The 27912-nt window shown below is 38.0% G+C and overlaps 1 protein-coding gene and 1 long non-coding RNA gene across 2 annotated transcripts in view; one reads left to right on the plus strand and one right to left on the minus strand.

Moving 5' to 3' along the window:
* LOC134805655 (uncharacterized) overlaps positions 1-27912 on the minus strand; it is a 174012-nt gene that overhangs the window by 131595 nt on the left and 14505 nt on the right. The window lies entirely within an intron of this gene.
* LOC134805645 (uncharacterized) lies at positions 445-16252 on the plus strand. Its single transcript, XM_063778916.1, has 3 exons — positions 445-580; positions 832-1915; positions 15971-16252. Exons 1-2 carry the CDS (start codon positions 445-447, stop codon positions 1905-1907), a joined length of 1212 nt encoding a protein of 403 aa, XP_063634986.1. The 3' UTR covers positions 1908-1915; positions 15971-16252.

Raw genomic sequence — 27912 nt, forward strand, 5'->3', positions numbered from 1 at the left:
TTTTCTAGACTCGATATCTATTTGTATTTTGGCATCGGCGTACATTACCGAGCCCAAGTACTTACAATGCTGTAGTTATTTTTTATATGATGTGTCATTTATGGAGGTCGTGCAGGTTTGTTTATTGACAAAAATGTTACAACCAAATATGGGTGCATGTTTACATACCACTCTAAATACATGTGCCTGGAGTAAAACTTATACAAGCTGACTGAAAATTATATTTCGCAACTTCATTCTTTGCGATTTATGGTTTACATATTGTAGTTACGCCCCCACGCAACAGCCTTGCACGATTTTTTAAAGTTTTTTTTTTTTTTTTTTATATACTGGCAACACTAAAAACTTGTTCCCACTCCCATCCCCGCTACGGCGTCATGGTAGGTCCGTTCAACGGTTCCGTGCTCAAGCCTTCGCACGTCACGCAACACTTCATCAGTAACTATGAAGAGGAAACGCAGAAGCAACGACGAGGACGACGACTATATTCGAAAGAAAATAAGAAAATTGGAGCGCAGACTTTGGCAGAAGTCACGCCGCCGCATAAGAATGGTCGACTCGTCGGAAAGTGATAGCAGCGGTAAGTCTATAAAGAACACATGGTACTAAAAAAGTGATGCGTACTGCTAAATTTGGGCTGTTACTGTCACGCTATAAAAAACGATGCGAGCTACTATCCTGGGTAGTCTCTGTCGTAATTTAATAAACCATATATATGGCCTTTGTAAAAAGCTTTAATGTAATGCGAGAAACTATCCTGGGTTATCTCTGTTACAAAACACAAGCTTTTAGCTAAATACACGTTTTAAAGAACGTTTTTGTTCGATACAGGCGAAAACGAGTCCGTTTCGGCGGATATTGAACCATGTGCTTCACGTCGAGCCTCGACGGGTCAAAGGTCTGCTTCACCAGCACCGGGGACATCGCACCAGGAGGAAACAGCTGCAGCGCAACCCAGCCGAGATCCTATACGTCCGACATCTCCTCAACCTGGCCCGTCGTCTGCACCAGATCAGTACGTACCTACCGAACCCGCACAGCCCGCGCAGGCCGCGGAGCCCGCACCGTCCTCGCTCGAGGACATAGAATTGGACGAGGATATCCTCAATTTACTGGGCGAGGCTCCAAAATTGGATACGCAGTTGGGAAAAGGTGTTCATAAGGACGTAGCTTGTAGAGGGCAGGAAGTATTAAACAAGGGATTACAAAAAGAAGTTAAAGACAAGTTAGCTGAAGAATACCTAATACCTGACAATTGCACTTTGTTAGTCCCTCCTATTTTAAACGCCGAAGCAAAAGCGGCGTTGCCTGATGCCTTGATAAAAAGAGACACCTCTTTAATGCTTAGACAAAAACAGATAGCGTTAGCGTTGTCGGCACTCTCACAGGCTACGGATATTTTAATAAAACAGAAGTCTTCGTCGCCTGCCATACTAAAACCTATTAGCGACGCATGTCGTATTCTATGCGACTCTCATTTTACCGAGACGAAAATGAGAAGAAACTTTGTGATTTCCGCTATAAACACTGATTTGAAGGATACTTTAATTAATACCGAAAGGGACAAATTTTTATTTGGCGAGAACGTATCTGAGAAACTGAAAGCTGCGCAGACTGTACAAAAATCAGGAGATACATTAAAAAATACACAGAAGTCATATAATCCATTTAATAAAGCAAATTTCATAAAGAAAAATAGGTATCAACAAAATAAAGGAAATTTAAACTACAACACCCCGTATCGGAAGATGACGAACTACAACAGCAAGTTGGATGCGGGGCGGCCTCGTGCAGCAGCGCGGCCCGCGCCGGTGCCCTCCAACAGGTACAACACCCGCTACCGGGCCCGGGAGCGCCAGCGCGAACGCTCGCGCACACCTCCTCGGAGATACCAGCGGAGACAATAGACCATGAGGTAAAATACGCCGGCCGCTTGCAGCACTTCACTGAATCCTGGTCTGACATCACTGATGACCCTGTTATTTTATCGTGGACACAGGGTTATAAGATACCATTTTTATCTCATCCAATTTGTCAAGATCCTCCTGTAGTTTATTCAAAATCAGAGCAAGAAAGATTTGATTACAATATGGCTATTAAAAAACTATTACAAATAAACGCAATTTCAATATGCGAACACCACCCTGACGAATTCCTATCTAGCGTATTTTTAATACCTAAAGCTGACGGTAGTAAGAGATTTATATTAAATTTAAAACGTCTAAATGAATTTGTAAAAACGACCCATTTTAAAATGGAGGATTATCGTACAGCGTCAAAACTAATTACGAATAATTGTTACATGTCTACGATTGATTTAAAAGATGCATATTATCTTATCCCTTCGAGTGGCATTGTCCTCCTCGAGGTCTCTACGGTAAGTGGCGGTGGCCGCGAGACGGACAGACATAACAAACCGGTTGAGTGGCGCAGCCATTTTGGAAAAATATACGTCAAGTGGCGGGGCCTCAACGGGTGATCATCGCGAATTTGGCGCGTGTTAGAAATATGACCGTTTCCCAAAAAAAATCTATGAATGATATATACAAACTATATATCACTGAATTCAGCATAAAATGGGTTATTTGATTGTATACCAATGAATTCTATTCTATTTATGTGAATTATGCTACACTTGTTCTAATCTCATATTACCAATTTTATTCTACTTTCATGTAAAAATACGTACAGTTACGAAATAAAACAATTGATTGTAGAAAAAGCAGTCTTTATGACAAAACAATACATTTAACACGATTCACACAGTTTATTTCACTTTTTATCAGTGCGTATTCCGTTTGAATGTTCGCGGCTCGACGACGGTCGGCGCGTAATGGGCGAGGTAGGCAGGAACATCACGTCATTTCTAACAAACTTTGTTTTACGCGGGAATTCGACCGTTAGGGAATACCATCCTTGTTTATTGACGAATGCATCTTGCAAGAGTGAGCAAGCAAGGCATAGTTTTAACGGTTTTATTTTAGGCGCGAAATGCAGCGTCGCACAGAGGCCGCGAGACGGTCTCTGCCAATTACGGGCTTGTTATGACCGAACCTTCTCGCGCCCTCTGCCACGCCGAGGCATATTTAAAAAAATGGCCGCGCCATTTGTCCTACCGTTCAACCGGAGGTGCTGCCACCCGAAGGGTTATCCCCATTTACAAACCACATAGAAAGTATCTTCGATTCATGTTAGATGATGTTTTATACGAATTTAATTGTTTATGTTTTGGGTTATCGAGCTCGCCGTATGTGTTTACAAAAATTCTAAAACCAGTATATGAATACCTCAGACGCGAGAAGTACCTCTCTTGTTGTTATTTAGATGATACCCTCTGTATAGGAAAAACATACGATGAATGCAGACAGAACGTAAATTTAACAATATCTACATTAACGAAGCTTGGTTTTCTAATTAACTATGAAAAAAGTAGCTTGATCCCTAGCACCAGTTGCAAATTTCTACGATTTATATTCGATTCAGAAAATATGCAATTAAAATTACGCTCATCAAAAATAAATAAAATTAGAGAAAATATCAATTCATTTCTGAACGTTAGTAAGTGTAAATTACGAGACTTTGCAAAACTTATTGGTCTTCTTACGTCAGCTTGCCCTGCATTGCAATTTTCCTGGTTGTACACCAAATTACTTGAACGACATAAATATTTATGTTTACTTAATAACCCTAGTTACAATGCAGTTATATCAATCCCAAAAACCTTACATTCTGATTTATTATGGTGGGCACTGTGACGTCCAGGCTCCGTTGTGTACTGGGTGATCAAATGAAACAACTGTTATCACTCGTGCACTCCGCCAGCTACCCACTCGCCATGACACTTCTCCACGGAGTGAAGCTAGCGGGTAGTTGCGTCGTACTGTTTATTGTGTAATCGTCACATCTCTCCCTTTTTATAATGATTTATTTATTTTACTTTATATATTTATCATGCAACAATAGTTCAGTTTATCGTATTATCTTATACTCGCTAGGTTAATTTATTTTTCCAATCTAGGTATACTACCACCGGTTCGGAAAGGTTAACCTCAGACCCGAGAAGAACCGGCGTAAGAAACTCGGCGAGGTGTGGATGTATTCATTTTACAACAGTTAAATAATAAATATTTTCCAACACTAGCAAGCCTTTAAATCTGTAAAACTATTATTTTACTTTTACAATTTCTTCTTAGGTGTCAGTCCCTCTCCTTCTCCTATTTGCAGTTTTGAGTTTTTTATTCAATTGCTTATAACTCAAAGATTTACTTTTCCTTTTGATGCTTACACATTTCCAGGTATTTTCATTAGCATACAATATAATATTTGCCTAATTAATACCTATTTCATGATTTAGGTACAATAACATTGTAAGCTTGCCAAGCGTCTTGGACATTAGTTACTTATTGGCAATAACTGATTGACTCTGTTTTACTAGTCTTGTATGATGTTAATATATATAGTGCAATTTAAAATAGTTGAAGATAATCCAAGGTCAAATAAAGTAGGAATGTTACATTCGTTGTAGAGGTACCACGTCAAGTATGATTAGTTTTACTTATGAATAGGTTAAGCAAACAATAATCTATATAAATAGATTTATATATTATTAATTTGTTAGGTACCTACTAAGATTTACCTGCCTATTTGACCATTATTATTATTAATTGCATTGCATACATATCTAATTATCGTTCTTTAATTATAATACTTGAATAATATAATCTTGACATCAATTAATCCAAATATTTATTTTATTAATTTTATTGCTCAAAAAGTAACACAGCAAATATAATATCGAATGTAATATTATTCTAGCAACTTACTTATGCGAAGAATCATAATTACAATTTATGTTATGAAAATAACGTAACACTTTACTAATTGAAAGCTGATTTTTCAATTGAATTGTGACCAGTAAGTATTGTATTATTATTTCCACAATAATTACTGTCAGACTGTCACATAAATATTATTATTTGTACTTGTACACTTTTTCTTCGGTTTATTTCAATTACTTGCAACATATTTTATAAACCTGAAACATAGGTATACACCTTGTATGTCTGCTTCCTATATCCTGCCATTGGTAAGTATGTCATTTAATTTCAATAAACATCTTCCAACGAACCAATGGAATTCCATTATTCTAACCATGATCCCATGAAATACTGAGTACACCAGAGTACAGTTCGAATGTTTAGGTCCTTTACCATTTTATCGTTACGTTTAACATTTCTAAATGATAAGACCTAGATTTTTGGTCTTTTGAGTCTTAGTGCTCAATTAGTACAATAAATGTGTACTCTTGGGTAGATCAATGAAGTGGTTCAAGCTACAACTTTGATCTACTAGTTTTACTTAATTAGTTAGCCTCAACAAATTAAACATCAGGCAAACTGTCATTGAGAGCGATCAAAATCACGGTTAATTCGAATACTTATTGTTTTTATTTTATAATGTGTAGGTACCTACACACAGTATTTAGTTATTTGTTTCTGTTTTGATTTAATGTATCGGTGCTGAGACTATGTATAATTTCTAATGTATGTATTGTCTCAACCGCATACCTAAGCGTTTTGGCATCCTTAATTATTGTAAGTTTATGCATGTGACTGAAATAAGGAAATATATTTTCCGGTAAAGTGCCTTTTTTTAATTACACTTAATTATAATTAGTCATCACATCACACACATCACTCATCTTCATCTGAGTAGGTGTACCTACTACCTAGGTAGTTAAAAAGGAACTTCGTCATCTACACTGTTAACCGACAAAAGTCGTATGTCTATTTACAAGACATTAGGTTAACTGCTGGTCACTAGAGTTTTTTCTGTTAGTACCTTAGTCATGGTTGCCTTGGGTATAGTTTCGTAGTTTAGTTAAGTAAGCAGTGCTTCCTCACCGTGTAAGGCTCCCCGCATCGCCACTTCAGTTTTTACAGCATTGACTTTAGGTACTACATGACATGATGTATTATGACAGGCCCAGCGTCTATTTACGTACCTGTTGTACTTGGGTTTGTAATTGAGCTTTGCCCTGATTATTATTCTACAGAATCATGTATTCCGGCTCTAAAATAGATTGGAATTGGGATTTATTATATGAAATCTGGGTCATATACGATTTTGAAGAATTGTATATCCTCATCTATTTATAGGTTTTATTTGGGCAGTTTAGGCATGCCTCTGTGTTCCACAATTTCCACAGCTACTTACGCAGAATGCATTATTACTCTTATCCTGGTCACCTGCTTGTTTCTCTTAAACTATAATTTAACCCGTCTTCTAACTGTTCCAACAGGATTGCTACAACAATCTTTAACCGGAATACCGTCTAAGTCGTCGTATAATATATTTAAGCTGATACATTAAGTTCTTACCCATACGAACATCTGCAAAATGCACTAAATTTATGATACGGGTATAGGTTAGAAGAAGGTTAAATTGTAATACTTTACAGGAAATGTTTTCCAACTGCCGTATTTTTTTTTTTTGTATAATTGAAATCTATCCTGAATTTACATTAGTAGATATGCCTATTCCCGAAGCCATCCATCTATACCTACGCCTTAAGTTAACTGGAACAGTAGGCAGAGGCACTTAACTGCTTATTATATAATTTCGAATTCAATAAATACATTACATAATAGGAGGTCACTCTATACTAACATAATGTCAGTTTATGACTATTTTGCCTCCCTATTAAGTTTTGGTGGGCTAAAGAATCCATCTAATGGTGGTATCTAGGACATTTTGGATGACCTAAAACAAGATACTATCGTTAGTACCAACCAACACTATCGCGTCTACTAGACTAGTTACTAGGTACATTTGACTCTTTTGGTTTGTTAGTACCAGTCCAACATTCAACTTACTAATTATTCTCTGTTTGTATCGCAGGTAAGTGTTATGATTTCGCTTATCATTTCTTTTGTGTTGCTAGTACTAGTTGAACATTCAACCTACTACTTATTTATTTTGCTAGTACCAGTTGAAAGTTCCAACCTACTAATTATTTGTTTTGCTAGTACCAGTTGAAAATTCCAACCTACTAATTATTTGTTTTGCTAGTACCAGTTGAAAGTTCCAACCTACTAATTATTTGTTTTGCTAGCAACAGTTGAACAATCAACCTACTAATTATTTGTTTTGCTAGTACCAGTTGAACATTCAACCTACTACTTATTTATTTTGCTAGTACCAGTTGAACGTTTCAACCTACTAATTATTTGTTTTGCTAGTACCAGTTGAACGTTTCAACCTACTAATTATTTGTTTTGCTAGTACCGGTTGAAAGTTTCAACCTACTAACTATTTGTTTTGCTAGTACCAGTTGAAAGTGTCAACCTACTAATTATTTGTTTTGCTAGTACCAGTTGAACATTTCAACCTACTAATTATTTGTTTTGCTAGTACCGGTTGAAAGTTTCAACCTACTAATTATTTGTTTTGCTAGTACCGGTCGAAAGTTTCAACCTACTAATTATTTGTTTTGCTAGTACCAGTTGAAAGTTTCAACCTACTAATTATTTGTTTTGCTAGTACCAGTTGAACGTTTCAACCTACTAATTATTTGTTTTGCTAGTACCAGTTGAACGTTTCAACCTACATAAAAAAAATAACCCTAACCTACCTATCTCTGGGAGCAGATTCGTTTTTAGGGTCACCAAAAAAAAAATAACCCTAACCTACCTATCTCTGGGAGCAGATTCGTTTTTAGGGTCACCAAAAAAAAAATAACCCTAACCTACCTATCTCTGGGAGCAGATTCGTTTTTAGGGTCATCAAAAAAAATAATAACCCTAACCTACCTATCTCTGGGAGCAGATTCGTTTTTAGGGTCACCAAAAAAAATAACCCTAACCGACCAATCTCTGGGAGCAGTTTCGTATTTAGGGTCATTAAAAAAAAATAACCCTAACCTACCTATCTCTGGGAGCAGTTTCGTTTTACGGGTCATAAAAAAAAATAACCATAACCTACCAATCTCTGGGAGCAATTTCGTTTTTAGGGTCATAAAAAAAATAACCATAACCTACCTACCTCTGGGAGCAGTTTCGTTTTACGGGTCATAAAAAAATGCTAAATATAGTTGTGATCCAATAAAAAGTATGCGAAATTTCAATTTGGGCAAACGTTATTTAACAATAAATAGTTAGGTATAATAAAACATTTGCTTAGTAACTATTTTTCTAAATAAATCGTGGTAAAATGAACATCTGCTAAATAAAATTGTGTTCAAATAAAAATTATGCTAAATAATAATATGCTAAGCATTGGTTTGCCAACTAAAAGTACTGCAATAAGTTGGTTGGGAAGTGAAATTAGGCGAAAAATATTTCGGCGAGATGGCAGTACACCGTTTTGCTAGTACCGGTTGAAAGTTTCAACCTACTAATTATTTGTTTTGCTAGTACCGGTTGAAAGCTTCAACCTACTAACTATTTGTTTTGCTAGTACCAGTTGAACGTTTCAACCTACTAATTATTACTTATACCAACTGCAGCATAGATGTGATGTACAGTTTACTTCTTGCAATTTATTTTTCTTGTTAGTCCGACTCCGACTTACTAATCAATTCATTTGATGCTGAGTTTACGTGTCTACTCCTACAGTAAAACAATAACAAAGCCCTCGGCATTCATCAGTCTAAGTACGCTATCTATAGTTCTTGACTCACTTGACATTGTAACGGTCCTTGATAATTTAACTGGTCCGTTACCTGTTAGCATTGTTTATTATCATAAACAGCACATACCTATGTATATATGAATACATGTTAAATCGACACCAAGTTAACATCGATTCATACCCATATCGTGCTATAAATAGCATTTCAATTGATTATAACTGGTTATTTTAACCGAACAATATTTCTTTTAGGACATAAGGTCCATAAAATGTATACAACTATACCGACTTGATATGCAGGTTTCTCTATACGTTCCCTCATGTAAAAATATCTTAGTATTTAATTACACGACTAAATAGGTCGGTATATTTTAAGTATGAACGGTAAATACACAACTCATAATAATCATGATTTCCGCGAAGGTAGTTTGATTATTTACCCTTTATCTTCTTCTTCTTTCCCCTGCCCTTATCCCACGTTATGTGGGGTCGGCACAACATGTTTTTCTCTTCCATTCTCCTCTGTCTTTCGTCTCCTCAGCACTCACTCCTTTCTTTCTCATATCCTCTTTCACACAATCCATCCATCGTTTTTTGGGTCTACCATACGCTCTCCGTCCATCAACATTCATCCCTAACATTCTTTTGCCTATATGGCATTCATCCCTCCTCATTACATGCCCATACCACGCTAACCTAGTACTCCTCATTTTCTCCGTTACTGGAGCTACTTTCAAACTTCCTCTTATATACTCATTCTTAATACGATCCTTTCTCGTCACTCCACACATCCATCTCAGCATTCTCATTTCCGCTGCGTGCACTCTTCTTTCATCCGCTACTTTCGACGCCCAGCATTCTGATCCATACATTACAACAGGTCTCACGATCGTTCTGTATATTTTCCCCTTAAGTTTAAGGGGCATTCGTGGATCGCAAGTTGTTCCAGAGACCTGTCGCCATTTCATCCATCCCACATTTATTCTATTTTTCACGTCTCGGTCGATGTTTCCGTCACTTTGGATCAATGACCCAAGGTACCGGAAGTCAGAGCAGACTGGTAGGGATACACCATCTAAGGCAATATGGGAAAAACTGGATAGACCACCGAAATCGCAGAACATGTGCTCCGTTTTGGTTCTGCTTATTTTGAGTCCCACACTTTCCAGCTTTTCTTGCCATTTTCCCAGCCTGCTCTGGACCTCAAGTGCATTTTCTCCGACAAGAACAATGTCGTCGGCAAAAAGCATACACCAAGGTGCCTCCTCCTGTATGTTCGATGTCAGAGCATCCATAACCAGGAGGAACAAATACGCAAATACTTCTCTGGCATTCCTTTCTCTCTCATAGACCACCATAGAACCTTACGGGGGACTCTATCGTTACCCTTACCCTATATATCATATGAATTCTAATATACGATTTTGAGTCAGAAAATAAACCATGTACCATCTGTATTTGTAACACGCAAACCATCAGCATATTCGTTTCTGTCATTTCATGGAAAAATTCATGGCTAATACGTCGGTGCCACATCATAGGAATAATGTAACATGAGTACATTATTTTTTGTAGTGACCCCAATTATTGATCTATCTTGCATTGATTACACTTTTGGATTTACATTTGGTAACCAGGCTCACGCACAGTAGCCATTGTCAAAGAGTTAGTGTAATAAGCACGCGTATATTTCTTCTTTGCTTAGTAAACATTCCTCCCGAGCTACGTATCATCAATTATTTACTCAATAATAGTTGTAAAGTTAACCACTGTTCTTATGTAAACAGTCGACAAAATCAACTGTGCATATACATAATTGTTTTTATTAACATTGATTGTAAACAAAACAACAACTCGGTCGGGTAACCTTGGTCGGGGAACCCACGTACTCATACTCTTAACTGATTTTAATTGTAAACGTCGGTAAAATGTCGTTAAAAACATTGGAAAGTGCGGTTCGTGAGCTGCAAAAAACTGTGACTAATCTCGTAAATAAAGTGAGTGCTTTAGAAACGAAAATTACTGAGCAAAATCAAATAATCCAAGTGCAAATGAGAGTGGTTAACCAGCCAAATATAGAAGTCACTGGTGTAACATCGAAGACTACCCGCGACTCTCCAATTCCTGCTGCAGAAGCTCCAAAAGCGCTGCAGCGCCCTGCGCGCCAAGCTCGACTTAACGCCGTCGCGGCGTTAAAAAATAAATCCAGCGCTTCAAGTAAGCGACACACTGATGAACTGCGTGAATTGAGTGACGCAGCGCTGCCACTGTGCTCGACACCCGAGTCGTCCCGATCTCTGACGAACACGCCATCTAATAGTGTCGGAGACACTAAATCTCAGATGAAAGCCCTAGCGTCAACATCAACGACGGTGCCTTCGCCAAATATGACGACTTTGATTTCGGACCCGGACGCGACGGGTACAACGGATACAGTGAGTGCGGATGTTGAGCCGTTAAACCCGCTTGTCGAAACGCCGCAAGCGGTGAATGAGTATGATGCAACTGTTGAACATGAACAGGCGGACGAGAAATGGATAGTCGCTGGAGCTAACAAACACAGGAAGCGCAAACCTAGACCGTCAATAATAGTTGGAACCGGCATCAACGATTCAGGCCTTCAGTCTGTTGAACGACTAAAATATATTCAAGCTTGGTTGTTCAAACCCACAACTACTGAAGATCAAATTCGTGAATTTCTATGCAAAGTGGCACAATCAAATGACTACGTAGTCGAAAAACGCAACATAAAAACGAACAGACACGCAGCATTTGTTATCGGTATGCCAGAGAGCCTGTATGGACGACTAACAACGCCGACTGTGTGGCCACCGGGCATCAGGTTCACGGACTGGTTTCTCGTGCGCCCCCGCCAGGGGCGGGGAGCCGCCAGCTGCGCTAGCGCTAGCAGTCGACCCACCACTGGCGCACGATGAGGATGTGCGCCCGCTGCCCGCCAGTACTCGCAATGTGACGTATGAGTATGACGCACCGTCCACCCGTAAGATTGTTATTTGCCAGCAAAATGTTCAATCACTTAACAACAAGACTGAACGGTTAGAGGTGTTATTAAAGACTGAATTGACCTGTGACATATTAGCTATTACGGAGCACTGGCTCACCGAAGACAACATTTCATGTATAAACTTTGACGATTATTGTTTAGTATCCTTTTTCTGCCGAAAACAATGTATTCACGGTGGTTCATGTATTTTTGTTAAGAAAAATGTCAAAGCTATCGAAGTGACCGAATTACAAAATTTGTCTATCGAAAGTTATTGCGAAATATCTGCAATAGAATTGTTAGATTTTAATTTATTAGTTGTTTGTGTTTATAGAACAAACATGATAAGCGCTAATGACTTCATGACTCACTTAGAAAGTGTGCTCGCCAAGGTCGTGGAATATGAAAAAGACTGCATTATTGTTGGTGACATGAATATTGATCTACTTGGTAGTGACATCACACAAAAAAATTTAAAAGATCTATTGGTTGTATATAACTTTAAATCCTTAGTAGATTTTAATACAAGGATAACTAGTCACTCATCCACATGTTTAGATCACGTTTACACTAACTGCAAAGCTGGCGTAACGCATGCATCTCCTGTGACGACTAACATAAGCGATCATCTCGCGGTGCGCTGCGAGGCGGTATACCGGGCTCGCGCACCGCCTGCGCTGACGCGGATGGCGCGCGCAATCACTCATGTGAACCGAGCTGGTTTTATTGAAGCCATTTACAGCATCGACTGGGATGACCTGTGGAGTCGTCGAGGTCATACGGCCGATCAGATGGCCACGTCTATTATTAATATAATCAATAATCAGTTTGAAATTTTTTTCCCGCTTAAAAAAATATGTAATCGTAAACAGCATACCTGGCTATCTGATGACATTTTTAATGCAAAATTATTACTTTTTGACATAATTAAAATTAGCAATATATTTCCTAATGACGAACGTGTAAAGAACATTACTTGGATTGCGCACAAAAAATATAGTGAGTTAGTAAGGCAGGGTAAATATGACCACTATATTAATATCATTACAAAGAGCCAAAATGCCTCAAAATCCATGTGGCAAATTATTAACAAGGAGCGGGGCCAATCATCACGCCGCCCTCAGACTGATTTCACAGATATCGTCGTAAATTCGAGCGGTGCAGGGTTTGGTTCCAAGCAGGCTGCAGCGAGCGCTATGAACCAACGGTTCGCGTGCGCGGCGGCGGCTTGCGGTGCGCCGAACGCAGACTTGTCACAAGTGCGAATTGCGCTAAAACTTGCTCGAGCGCCCGCTGACCGCTGCTTCCGCCTGCGGCTGTTCTCTGCAGAAGAGGTATATCGTATAATAACTAAAGTTATTCCTCATAAAACCACGAAAGACCTGTACGGAATTTCTATGGAGCTTTTATTCATCGCCGCGGCTCCCCTGTCACCAGTACTAGCGGGTCTGTTTAACCAATGTATCTTTGAAGGTGTGTTTCCCTCCCCCTTGAAAATGAGTAAAATATCTCCTCTGTTTAAGGGGAAGGGAAAAAGAGAAGACATTGATGCCTACAGGCCCGTCTCCATTATACCGGCGGTGGCAAAAGTATTCGAGAACGGTCTTAGTTCTCGCTTAATGGAGTTTTTAACAGCCACTGATGCTCTGTCCGAACGTCAATACGCCTACCGCGCGGGCCGCTCGACGTGTGCGATGACGCGCGAGTTGGTGCGCCGTGTGTTGGATGCTCGAGAGTGTGGCCAGCAAGTCGCAGCGTTGTGCTGCGACTTATCGAAGGCTTTCGATGTAGCAGACCACGGCGTACTCGCTATTAAGCTACGTCATTACGGCATTGGAGGCAAGGCCCACGCACTCGTATGTGATATGCTGCGCGGACGGTCACAGGTGGTTGTGTCTGATGGAGGCAGAGTGAGGTCAGAGCCTATATCTACAACAATGGGCGTTGCCCAGGGGTCGTCGGTATCCAATATACTTTTCTCATTGCTTCTCAATGATCTTCCAGAAGCCATAGTAGAGGGAGAAGTATATATGTATGCCGACGACGTAGCCGTGGTAGTGTGTGCACCTGACATTGACAAACTCGAGCAATGTCTGAATAAAGTCGCAAATCAGGTGTCACAGTACTTTAGGAGCAATGGCCTGGTACTAAACCTTAATAAAACCCACTTTCTCCACTTCTATCTTGGGGGTAGAGGCCCAAGAAACCTTGGAGTGTTTGTGGATGGTGTCCAAGTGGGTCAAGTGCAGAATACCACCTTCCTGGGTTTTGGGCTCGACAGAGGACTGCAGTGGGAATCGCACATAGGCAAAGTGTGTAACAAGCTAGCAAGTGCCTGCTTTGCCCTGCGACGTCTGGCGAGAGTGGTGCCCAGGAGGGTGGTGCGGTCTTGTTACTTTGCCACTGTACACTCACTCCTACAATACGGCGCAGAGCTGTGGGGCCGCGCTGCCGAATGGGAGCGTGTCTTTCGCATGCAAAAGAGAGCTGTCCGAGCGATTGTGCAAGTGAGTCAGAGTAACTCTGCGAGACCTCACTTTAAGGACCTTGGGATACTCACTCTGCCCTCCATTGTGATTTTCCAAGTAGCTACATACGTGCGATGTCACCTTGACGAGTACTCGAGTGGATCCGATATTCATGGACGAAACCTGCGAAACGCCCGAAAACTCGTGGGCGTGAAGCGTAGATTGGCAAAATCCGCAAAACTCACCCATGTAATGGGACCAGCCGTTTACAACCGTCTGCCACCACACGTCACAGATGCGCCGTCACTGACCAGCTTTAAATTTAGGCTTAAACGATGGCTTGTAGAGCACACTTTCTACAGTTTTGCAGACTTTATGAATTAAGTTATTACCTATGTTACCGTAGGTACCTATATCTTTATTTGACATTTTATTTATTGTTCTAATTTTAATTTTATTTTAATTTAAATTTATTTTGTACTATACCTACTTTGATGTAACATTGTAAAATGACATGTAATATGAATTATTATTAATAAACGAATATGAATATGAATATGAATATAAAATTAGGTATAGGTACTAGATCTACGTTTTTACAGTAATATTTAAATTCTGCATTAGTTTCTTTAATACTCCTCTTACGTGAGTTTGGAATTTCATAACCTACTTACGTAAGTACCGCCTAACAAAATCGTTGCAGTTTTAATATTTTCGTATTATGTACAACCGTACGTCAATCGTTACACAGAATATCACCTCGCCCAAAATTTTGTATTACCTGAATACAATCGGCAGCTCGGGAGGAAATGGACAAATACGGTAGCTATTAGGTTAGGATTTCCATACCTTAGATTTGTTTTTTTTTTCCGCCACCGTTACCTTTCCTTTCCGTAATTTTTTGTAATATTTTACCCTCGTCGCCATCTGTGACGTCCAGGCTCCGTTGTGTACTGGGTGATCAAATGAAACAACTGTTATCACTCGTGCACTCCGCCAGCTACCCACTCGCCATGACACTTCTCCACGGAGTGAAGCTAGCGGGTAGTTGCGTCGTACTGTTTATTGTGTAATCGTCACAGGCACGACACGTAGATCGTAATTTCAACCCTTTTAGATTTAATCAATTTGAAACTGAAATTTATTCTGACGCTTCTACTACAGGATGGGGGGCTTACAACAATGGTAATGAAGCTCACGGGTATTGGAAGCAGTCTGAAAGATTATGTCACATAAATGAGCTAGAATTGAAAGCAGCATTTTTTGGCTTAAAGGTTTTCGCTCATGATATGTATGATTGCGAAATCCTCTTACGTATTGACAACACCACGGCCATTTCATGTATAAATAGAATGGGTAGTGTGCAATTCGAACATTTAAACTTAATTGCAAGAGAATTATGGCAGTGGTGTGAAAATCGTAAAATTATGGTTTTTGCTTCATACATAAACACGAAGGAAAACATTCAAGCTGATGAATTATCCCGTAAAAGATTTAGCGATACCGAATGGGAATTAGGAAATTATGCTTATGATCAAATAAAACAGTTATTTGGTGAACCGGAAGTAGATTTATTTGCCAGTAGATGTAATGCAAAATGTCACAAATATGTCACATGGAAAAATGATCCCGACGCTTGGAAGATAGACGCTTTTACAATATCTTGGAGAAAAGTATATTTTTATGCTTTTCCTCCATTCGCTTTGATTTTAAAAATGCTTCAAAAAATTATACACGACCGAGCAGAGGGCATTGTAGTTGTTCCAAATTGGCCAACACAACCTTGGTTCCCATTATTTAAACAATTAACCGTTTCAGAGTCCATACATTTTGATCCGAATATTTATTTGTTGCAATCTCCTTTCAGAACAACCCACAGTCTTCACAAGACTCTGTCACTAGTTGCCGCCAAATTATCAGGAAAGCACTATTGAAGAGATCATTGACCCCTAGGTCTGTAGAAATAATGTTGTCTTCTTTAAGCGATAGCACTTACAAACAATATAATGGTTGTATACAGTCATGGCTTACCTTTTGCAAAAACAATGGATATGATTATGAAAATACGTCGGTAGATGTTGTAATTAATTTTCTTGCTGAGATATTCGATTCAGGTGCCAAGTATGGCACTCTTAATAATTATAGATCTGCTTTGTCATTGTTACTAGGAAAAACCCTTGATGACGAAAAAATCAAGCGTTTTATGAAGGGTGTTTTTAGATTGAGACCTACGGCACCAAAATATAATTTGACATGGGATCCAAGCATGGTGTTAAACTTTCTAGCTCAAAAATGGCCTAATGAAGGTCTAAATCTAGAAACACTCTCTAAAAAGATACTCACTCTGTTGGCTTTAGCTACCGCACACCGTGTACAAACTTTTTCGTTGATTCAAATGCAAAATATTGATATGAGTTATGCTTCTGAAATAATTATTAAAATACCTGATATAATAAAGACGTCTCGACCAAATACTTTACAACCGGTGTTAAGACTTCCATTTTTTAATGAAAAACCAGAAATTTGTCCAGCTAGATGTTTACAGACGTACATAAATAAAACTACTTCACTTCGCAGTTCAGAAAACAACACTTTATTTATTAGCTATAAAAAACCACACTCAAAAGTATCATCACAAACATTGAGTCACTGGATTAAAGACACACTTCACAAAAGCGGTGTAGACACAAAAATATTCACTGCCCATAGTACTAGGCATTCGGCCACTTCTACAGCCAACAGATTGGGTGTTAGCCTAGACGTTATACGCAAAACTGCAGGTTGGAGTGATTCTTCTTGCGTTTTTGCCAAGTTTTATAATAAAGAAATTGTAGATGATTGCAATCAGTTTGCTCGGGTAATTCTCTCGAAGAACCTGTAAAGAAAAAAAAATATATTATGTATGTAAGAACATGATTAAAAATAAATAAATAACAAATTATAAATATTATCTTGTTTTGATTATATAACCTATACTTACCTTTAAAGAGATATTTTTATATCTCGTAACTTTATTTATTTTATATCCTCTGTGTTTGAGAATTATTTCACATTTTGTGCTCTGAACATCCTACAATATGTAAACCATAAATCGCAAAGAATGAAGTTGCGAAATATAACTGATGATCAAACGAACTTACCAAGTGAAGTTCGATCACAATTATGTGACCAACTTCATTCGACGCGATTTATCACAACCCACCCTCAATATTTAAAGATATTGTTGACTGACGTCACCCTACCCGACTGAAATAAGTAAAAATGATGAAATAAATTCTCAATATTTATGCTGTAAACAAAATGATTGAAAATGGCGGTTAACGGACCTACCATGACGCCGTAGCGGGGATGGGAGTGGGAACAAGTTTTTAGTGTTGCCAGTATATATATAAAAAAAAAAAAAAAAAAAAAAAAACTTTAAAAAATCGTGCAAGGCTGATGCGTGGGGGCGTAACTACAATATGTAAACCATAAATCGCGTCGAATGAAGTTGCTCACATAATTGTGATCGAACTTCACTTGGTAAGTTCGTTTGATCATCAAAAAATTACAGTTTTGATGGTTTGGATATTCATTATCAATCATTTCGTTCGTAATGGGTACATGAATATTTGCATAACAGGTAGTTTTACTGGAGGTGGTGGTTTAATATTTAAAGAAGGATAAATAATTAATGGGTTTTACAGGGGATGCCTTTTCAATATTTTCCATTGGCTGGTTGTTGCTGGGCGGGCTCTAAGCTGAATTTAGCGTAGTCTCCTCACATTGGCCGTTTTGCGGTGACCGATATAAGAATTCCGAATAATTTAATTTAGAATATAGAATTCTTCAAAGTTTTGGAATTAGAATAGAATACTTTATTGCATTTCAAATTACAGACATGGATGGAATGGAACATAAATAAAGGTATACATGTGACACCCTGCAAGGGCACGGCAATATACTGGTAAGAGGGCTACAAGTAGGTGATTTGATTACAATTATTATACACATTTCATTAAATTAATATTATACATACATTCACACATGATCAGTTGATAGCAATATTACATTATTTCCTTACTACAAAGCACGGTAATATTTTTATTTATTGACTTGGTCAAAAAATTCTTTAATATTATAAAAACATCCAATAATTAAAAACAGTTTCAGCTGTTTTTAGGGTTCCGTACCTCAAAAGGAAAAAACGGAACCCTTATAGGATCACTCGTGCGTCTGTCTCTCTGTCTGTCTGTCCGTCTGTCACAGCCGTTTTTCTCTGGAACTACTGGACCAATCAAGTTGACATTTGGTACACATATGTAAGTTTGTGACCCGAATACGGACATGTAACGTAAACAAATGAAGTTTAAACATGGGGGCCACTTTTGGGGGGTAAATGAAAAAAAAAAAAATTTTTTTTTCAAACTATATCATGTTACATATCAAATGAAAGAGCTTATTGTAAGGATTTCAAATATTTTTTTTTTATAATTTTCGAATCAACAGTTTAGAAGTTATTCAAGAAAATAGGCAAAAAATGACCATTCCCCCCCCTTATCTCCGAAACTACTAGGTCTAAAATTTTGAAAAAAATACATAAAATAGGTCTATACCTATAGATGACAGGAAAACCTATTAGAAATGTACAGTCAAGCGTGAGTCGGACTTAATTGCAGTTTTTAATCCGACCCCTACGGATTTTTTAAAGAGATTTCACTCACGTTTCACATAAAAAATACATTGTTAACAGTGCCGGATTACTTAGAGTAGTAGTTTTCTTAGAGTAATTGGTGATAATTTTCTGATAAGATAATCATTTTAAATATTTAACGGTCTTACCTACTTACGAGTAATTGTAAGGTCAAATTAAAAATAATGTTTAAAAAAATGTTAAATTGAGAGCTAGCTTAAAGTTTTTTGTACTCGTCGACTTTAATGGTTGAATTAATAAAGACTTTGTAACCAATAAGCAAAACAAGCACGTGCTTAGGGCACCACGTTCAGGAGGAGCACCAAAATGCCAGGTTGAAAAAGGTGAACAAATTTTAAAATTAGGGACAGACACATCGTTTTTACCACACGATTTTTTTAGCTGTCCAAAAGCTAATTTGCAAAAATAATGGCGCGTAATTCTTTGGGAAACAATCGGTAGCAGTAGAAGAGTCGTGATTACATGCATAGATTCGATTTCAACCCACTCTTTTGCGGTTCGGCGTTAGGTCTTATGCGAGGCCTTCTGCCTTAATTACACTTGGGCGTGGATCCAAATCCAAGCTTTCCTCTTTCGCAGCTAGGCCTACTGCCTTTCTCACACTTCGCCAATTCAATTCCAAGCTCTGCTTTCTTGCATATTTTATGCATGAAAACAACCTCGAATATCGAAGCCTAAGAAATATCGAGCCCTATGCGAAGCTAGGCTGATAGAAAACTGTCCCATCCCTTCTCTGTATGAAATCCTGGATTCGCGCCTGGTTGGGACTAAAAGTAAAATTGCGTTTGTATATCGAAAAATTTTCGCGCTCGCTTCGCTCGCGTTTTCAATAACTTTATGATACTTATATACTTTATAATTCTCTTATATATATACTTTATAATTCGGGTGGCGACTGCAGCAACATTACTCTGTTGCAACGTTACTGCTGCAGTACTGTCAACTTCCGTGATAAAATGATGTGACTGATTTCCATACTAAAAGTAAAAATTTACAACTGTCTATCATATTGCGTTTTTATATCGAAAAATTTCCTCGCTCGCTTCGCTCGCGTTTCTATTACTTTCTAAGCTATGATAAAGGTGACATTCGGGTGGCGACTGCAACAGCATTAGGTACTCTGTTGCAACATTACTGCTGCGGCACTGTCAATTTTCGTGATAAAATGATGTGACTGATTTCCATTCTCAGCTGTAACGCGGCAATGAACTTCTCCCAATTTACCAAAAAATCAATGTAATCTTGATGACCCGAGGGAGAGGGGGCACCTAGAAATCCTTAGGGCATCAACATATCTTAATCCGGCACTGATTGTTAAAAATTGTGTAATATACGGAACCCTTGGAACGCGAGTCCGACTCGCACTTGGCCGGTTTTGTTTAAATTGACTTTCATTTTCCAGATCTTTGATAGAGTTTGGAAGGTGATTATAGATTTTTATAGTCATATAATGGGGGCTACATGTGACAAGCTTTAATTTCGAAAAAGGCACTTTTAGTTGATTAACATTACGATTATTTCTTTTAATTTGAGTTGTATCTTTGAGTGAATATAAGTTTAAGTGTTTCCTTCTTCTTCTTATCGTGTAAAGGTGATCCAATTTCCTAAATTATATTCGTCCAATGTTTTGCCACTTGTATTCCTCGGGGAGTTGCTTTAAGGAGATCATCGGTAGTGCAGATGACAGGGCATAGAGGGCACGTTGTGATGTGCTGCATCGTCTGATATGATCCGCAAAAACATTCGGCATTTGAATTCTCGGGTAAGATTCCCCATTTTATGAGATTTTCCTTTGATCGACCGACTCCCACCCGTAAACGGTTCAAAGCCCGCCAAGTTTTCCACGTTTCAGTTCCTCCAGGGGGTAAGCGTTCATTTGGAGTCATAAAAGGTGGCGAGCAACCGTGCCACTGGTTCCAGGCGGTGATTCTGGCTTCTTTTGGAGTTTGATTGTCGAGTGGTGGGTTGGTAACAAAGCTTTTCCTAGATTTTAGAAGTCTCCGAACTGGACTGTGGGTGTGCAGCAGATGCCGTGCATCGTGAAGCTGTTTTTCCCGTTCTATTGCAGTTGCCACTTCTCTCCTCACTGCCGGTGGAGCTATTCCTGCGAGACAGTAAAGTTTCTTGATTGGGGTAGGTTTTAAACACCCAGTCACTAGACGACAGGTTTCATTTAGGGCAGTATCTACCTGGTGGGCGTGAGCAGAATTCTTCCAGGCAGGGCATGTATATTCTGCCGCCGAGTAACAGAGCGCAAGGCCAGTTGTACGTAGTGTGCGGGTTAGCACCCCATGTGCTACCAGTCATTCGTCGTAGGATGTTGTTTCTGGCTGCTACCTTCTGCTTGGTATCCTCGCAGTGCTTCTTGAACGTGAGAGCCCTAAAGTGTTTCCTAACAAATTTACATGATTCAAATATGTACATAGATGCAACGGTCAGTATTTCATGTTTGATAAAATAGGGTTTACACGACTCCATTTGATCTATGTTGTACTAGAATTCTGATGCATTTTTTTTGCAGAATAAATATTTTATCAATATCGCAGCTATTTCCCCAAAGGACCAGGCCATATGATACTCGCAAATAAGCATATGCGTAATATGCCGCAAGGGATGTCTGTAGGTCTGTAGCTCGCTTTAGATGCTCAAGGGCATATATAAAAGATGATAATTTTTTTGACAATTTTAGAATATGGTCTTTCCAGCTCATATTTGAGTCTAATTCTATTCCTAATAGGGTGGCAAAACTCACGTTATCTAATTTTGAATATTTAAAGTCTATTTCCAATGATGATTTTTGATGTGTTTATATTGGATTTTAAATTTGATATTTTTTGTTTTGTTAATGTTGAGCTTTAGGTTATGGGATTACAAACAATTTGTAATTTTATTTAGCGTTGACTGTAATTTATTCTGAACTTCTACAGTAGTATCGCATGGGAACATTATAGATATGTCATCTGCGAAAAGCGTGCTATGTTCGTCTAATATTTTAGGAAGATCATTTATGTAAATGATAAATAGAATACAGCCTAAGACGCTACCTTGAGGGATAGAGCCCTTCACTGGGACTCTCTCAGATCTGATGTGCTGTATAATTGCTCTATCAAAGTCTCTGTGCTCTATTTCAACATATTGGGAGCGATTGGTCAAATATGACTTAAACCACTCCAGTGCAATACTTCTAACACCTATGTTATATAGTTTGTCTAGAAGGATTTCATATCGGACTCTATCGTAGGCCTTACTCATGTCGAGTAAGAGCCCCACAGCATATTTTTTGTCGTTTATAATATTGAATATCTCTAGGGCATATTTATAGATTGCTAAGGTAATTGAGTGATTTTTTCTGAAGCCATTTTGATTTTCACTAAAAATTTTGGATTTTTCACAGAAACTATAAAGGCGCTTTACCATCGCGGTTTCAAAAAATTTTGATGACGTGGGTAGTAGAGAGATTGGACGGTAGTAATTTATGTCTGCAGTATTTCCCTTTTTGTGAATGGGTTTTATTAATGAGATTTTCAATGCATCAGGAAAGATGCCGTGTGAAAAAGATTGATTTATTAGTAGGGAGTAGGGACTGCATAGAGATTCTGCGCAAGATTTTAATAAAGCTGGGGGGATTTCATCTATGCCAAAAGACGATTTATTTTTATGGTTTTTTAGAATTGTAAATACTTACTTCTTTAGGTTGAGTAGGCCGAACGAAAAATAAGTTGTTTATTGGATTTACTAGAATTGGGCGAAGTTTAAATTTTGATTTACTGATAATCAACTCCGAGTTTCTGTCAGTTATCAGGATGAGTTGAGACAAATATATGATTGAACGATATTGTAAATGGACAAAGTTAAGAATCTTCTTCTCTGCTTGCCATAACAGCACACCCGTTTCTCACTTTGCCCATGCGTGTAAGAACTTCAGTCCACCAAAGCATTTTGAGCTCATTTAAATGCAGCTTCTGTGTATAATATTCCCGCACGGGCTAGAAATCCAGGCTATATAATATAGCAAGCCAAAATGTGGTCTCGTAAACCCTTCCCTTAAATTCGGCATCTTTGATTCGCAGAGTATACCGGTGAGAGATCTCTATTTTTTCTTTTTCTAGACACAATGTCTGTCTGTATTTTGGCATCGGCGTACATTACCGAGCCCAAGTTTCGCGGAGAATGATATACTAAATCCGCATAATTTAGTTTAGACTGTAGAAATTTCTTCATATTTTTGAAACTGGGCGAAGTTCGAAATTTGATATACTGATAATCAGCTCCGATTTCTGTCAGTTGTCAGGGTGTGTTGAGACAAATATATGATTAAAATATATAGTAAATGCACAAAATTAAGAATGTTATTCTCTGCTTGCCTAATCAGCCCACCCATTTCTCATTTTTCCATGCGTGTAATAACTTCAGTCCAACGAAGAATTTTGAGCTCATTTAAATGCAGCTTCTGTGTATCGTCTTCCCGCACACGTCAACAATCCAGGCTATCGATATAGCAAGCCAAATTGCTATTTAGTAAACACATCTTTGATTATCAGAGTACACCGGTGAGAGGTCTACATTTTTGCAAAATAGTCCATTTTCTAGACTCGATATCTGTTTGTATTTTGACACCGGCGTACATTACCGAGCCCAAGTACTTACAATGCTGTAGATATTTTTTATATGATGTTTCATTTATGGAGGTCGTGCAGGTTTGTTTAATGTCAAAAAGTTACAACCAAATATGGGTGCATGTATACACACTACTCTAAATACAAGTGCCTGGAGTAAAATTTATAAAAGCGGATTGAAAAAAAAAAACAGTTTTGTTGGTTTGGATATTCATTACCAATCACTTCGTTCTAAATAAGTACATGCATAATTGCATAGCAGGTTGTTTTACTGGAGGTGGCGGTTTAATGGTTAAAGAAGGATAAATAATTAATGGGTTTCACAGGGGATGACTTTTCCTTAATTTCCATTGGCTGGTTGTTGCTGGGCGGGCTGCGTTTCACAGGATATGCCAAAGCTGAATTTGGCGTAGTCTCCTAACAGTTGCTGTTTTGCGGTGCCGATATATTATAAGAATTCCGAATAATTTATTTTAGACTGCAGAAATTTCTTCATATTTTTTAAATGGGGCATGAAACTGGGCGAAGTTCGAAATTTGATGTCCTGATAATCGTCTCCAAGTTTCTGTCAGTTGTCAGGATGTGTGGAGACAAATATATGATTTAAATATACCTATAGTATTGCACAAAATTAAAAATTTTATTCTCTGCTTGCCATATCAGCCCACCCATTTCTCACTTTTTCCATGCGTGTAATAACTTTAGTCCAACGAATCATATTGAGCTCATTTAAATGCAGCCTTTGTGTATCGTCTTCCCGCACGCGTCAACAATCCAGGCTATATAATATAGCAGGCCAAATTGCGATTTCGTAAACACATCCTTAAGAATCAGCATCTTAGATTATCAAAGTAAACCGGTGAGAGGTTCTAGGTTATATGATGTGTCATTTATGGAGGTCGTGCAGGTTTGTTTATTGACAAAAATGTTACAACCAAATATGGGTGCATGTTTACATACCACTCTAAATACATGTGCCTGGAGTAAAACTTATACAAGCTGACTGAAAAAAAATTACAGTTTTGATGGTTTGGATATTCATTATCAATCATTTCGTTCTTAATATGTTCATGAATATTTGCATAACATGTAGTTTTACTGGAGGTGGTGGTTTAATATTTAAAGACGGATAAATAATTAATGGGTTTAACAGAGGATGTATTTTCATTATTTTCCATTGGCTGGTTGTTGCTGGGCGGGCTCTAAGCCTAATTTAGCGTAGTTTCCTCACATTGGCCGTTTTGCGGTGACCGATATAAGAATTCCGAATAATTTAATTTAGAATGTAGAATTCTTCAAAGTTTTGGAACTGGGCGAAGTTTAAATTTTGATTTACTGATAATCAACTCCGAGTTTCTGTCAGTTATCAGGATGAGTTGAGACAAATATATGATTGAACGATATTGTAAATGGATAAAGTTAAGAATCTTCTTCTCTGCTTGCCATAACAGCACACCCGTTTCTCACTTTGCCCATGCGTGTAAGAACTTCAGTCCCCCAAAGCATTTTGAGCTCATTTAAATGCAACTTCTGTGTATAATTTTCACGCACGGGCTAGAAATCCAGGCTATATAATATAGCAAGCCAAATTGTGGTCTCGTAAACCCTCCCCTTAAATTCGGCATCTTTGATTCGCAGAGTATACCGGTGAGAGATCTCCATTTTTGCCATCTAGTCCTTTTTCTAGACACGATGTCTGTCTGTATTTTGGCATCGGCGTACATTACCGAGCCCAAATTTCGCGGTGACTGATATACTAAATCCGAATAATTTAGTTTAGACTGTAGGAATTTCTTCATATTTTTTAAACTGGGCGAAGTTCGAAATTTGATGTACTGATAATCAGCTCCGAGTTTCTGTCAGTTGTCAGGATGTGTTGAGACAAATATATGATTAAAATATATAGTAAATGCACAAAATTAAAAATCTTATTCTCTGCTTGCCTAATCAGCCCACCCATTTCTCACTTTTTCCATGCGTGTAATAACTTCAGTCCAACGAAGCATTTTGAGCTTATTTAAATGCAGCTTCTGTGTATCGTCTTCCCGCACGCGTCAACAATCCAGGCTATACAATATAGCAAGCCAAATTGCTATTTCGTAAACACATCTTTGATTATCAGATCATCTTTGATTACCAAATTTTGATGGTTTGGATATTCATTATCAATAATTTCGTTCTTAATAGGTACATGAATATTTGCGTAACAGGTAGTTTTACTGGAGGTGGTGGTTTAATATTTAAAGAAGGATAAATAATTAATGGGTTTAACAGGGGATGCCTTTTCATTATTTTCCATTGGCTGGTTGTTGCTGGGCGGGCTCTAAGCTGAATTTAGCGTAGATTCCTCACATTGGCCGTTTTGCGGTGACCGATATAAGAATTCCAAGTAATTTAATTTAGAATGTAGAATTCTTCAAAGTTTTGGAATTGGGCGAAGTTTAAATTTTGATTCACTGATAATCAACTCCGAGTTTCTGTCAGTTATCAGGATGAGTTGAGACAAATATATGATTAAACGATATTGTAAATGGACAAAGTTAAGAATCTTCTTCTCTGCTTGCCATAACAGCACACCCGTTTCTCACTTTGCCCATGCGTGTAAGAACTTCAGTCCCCCAAAGCATTTTGAGCTCATTTAAATGCAGCTTCTGTATATAATCTTCCCGTACGGGCTAGAAATCCAGGCTATATGATATAGCAAGCCAAATTGTGGTCTCGTAAACCCTTCCCTTATATTCATATTTGATTCGCAGAGAATACCGGTGAGAGATCTCCACTTTTGCCATCTAGTCCTTTTTCTAGACACGATGTCTGTCTGTATTTTGGCATCGGCGTACATTACCGAGCCCAAGTTTCGCGGTGACTGATATACTAAATCCGAATAATTTAGTTTAGACTGTAGAAATTTCTTCATATTTTTGAAACTGGGCGAAGTTTTAAATTTGATGTCCTGATAATCATCTCCATGGTTCTGTCAGTTGTCAGGATGTGTTGAGACAAATATATGATTAAAATATACCTATAGTAAATGCACAAAATAAAAAATCTTATTCTCTGCTTGCCATATCAGCCCACCCATTTCTCACTTTTTCCATGCGTGTAATAACTTCAATCCAACGAAGCATTTTTAGCTTATTTAAATGCAGCTTCTGTGTATCGTCTTCCCGCACGCGTTAACAATCCAGGCTATACAATATAGCAAGCCAAATTGCTATTTCATAAACACATCTTTGATTATCAGAGTACACTGGTGAGAGGTCTACATTTTTGCTAAATAGTCCATTTTCTAGACTCGATATCTGTTTGAATTTTGGCATCGGCGTACATTACCGAGCCCAAGTACTTACAATGCTGTAATTATTTTTTATATAATGTTTCATTTATGAAGATCGTGCAGGTTTGTTTAATGTCAAAAAGTTACAACCAAATATGGGTGCATGTATACACACTACTCTAAATACAAGTGCCAAGTGCCTGGAGTAAAACTTATACAAGCTGATTGAAAAAAAAATACAGTTTTGTTGGTTTGGATATTCATTATCAATCACTTCGTTCTAAATAAGTACATGCATAATTGCATAGCAGGTAGTTTTACTGGAGGTGGCGGTTTGATGGTTAAAGAAGGATAAATAATTAATGGGTCTCACAGGGGATGACTTTCCCTTATTTTCCATTGACTGGTTGTTGCTGGGCGGGCTGGGTTTCACAGGGGACGCCAAAGCTGGATTTGGCGTAGTCTCTTTACAGTTGCCGTTTTGCGTTGACCGATATATGATAGGAATTCCGAATAATTTATTTTAGACTGCAGAAATTTCTTCATATTTTTGAAATGGGGCCTAGTTCGAAATTTGATGTCCTGATAATCGTCTCCAAGTTTCTGTCAGTTGTCAGGATGTGTTGAGACAAATATATGATTAAAATATACCTATAGTAAATGCACAAAATTAAAAATCTTATTCTCTGCTTGCCATATCAGCCCACCCATTTCTCACTTTTTCCATGCGTGTAATAACTTCAATCCAACGAAGCATTTTGAGCTTAGGGTAAGACCTCCAATGAATGAACACTTAAGGAATTATCCAAGTTTGAAAAATCATTTCTCAGCATTCATTAATAATTTCAATAATTATCTGCAATTTAATGAATCCTCATTTAATAAATAAGAAAGTAATTTCTGCGATTTTTTATTACTTTCATAGTTTTTGAGTTATAGCAGAATTTATCAAAAAGTACCCAAAAACCTAATGAATGAACATAAAAACTAGTGAATGAACACCGCAAAATCCAGTGAATGAACATCATTTAGATATTTTTAATCAGCTTTACAAAAACATTTTTAACACTATAAACGTTTCCAGCTCTATTTTAGTAGGTATAGCGAAAGCGTTCATATATTTTTATCCCCTCCATATTGATTTCAAATAGATTAGAATGTAATAAAATGATGGTTATTCACCAGAACCTATTACATATTATTAAGAAAAAGAGAATCGATCT

The sequence above is a fragment of the Cydia splendana genome, unplaced genomic scaffold, assembly GCF_910591565.1.
Source record: "Cydia splendana unplaced genomic scaffold, ilCydSple1.2 scaffold_47_ctg1, whole genome shotgun sequence".
Classification (NCBI taxonomy): Eukaryota; Metazoa; Arthropoda; class Insecta; order Lepidoptera; family Tortricidae; genus Cydia; species Cydia splendana.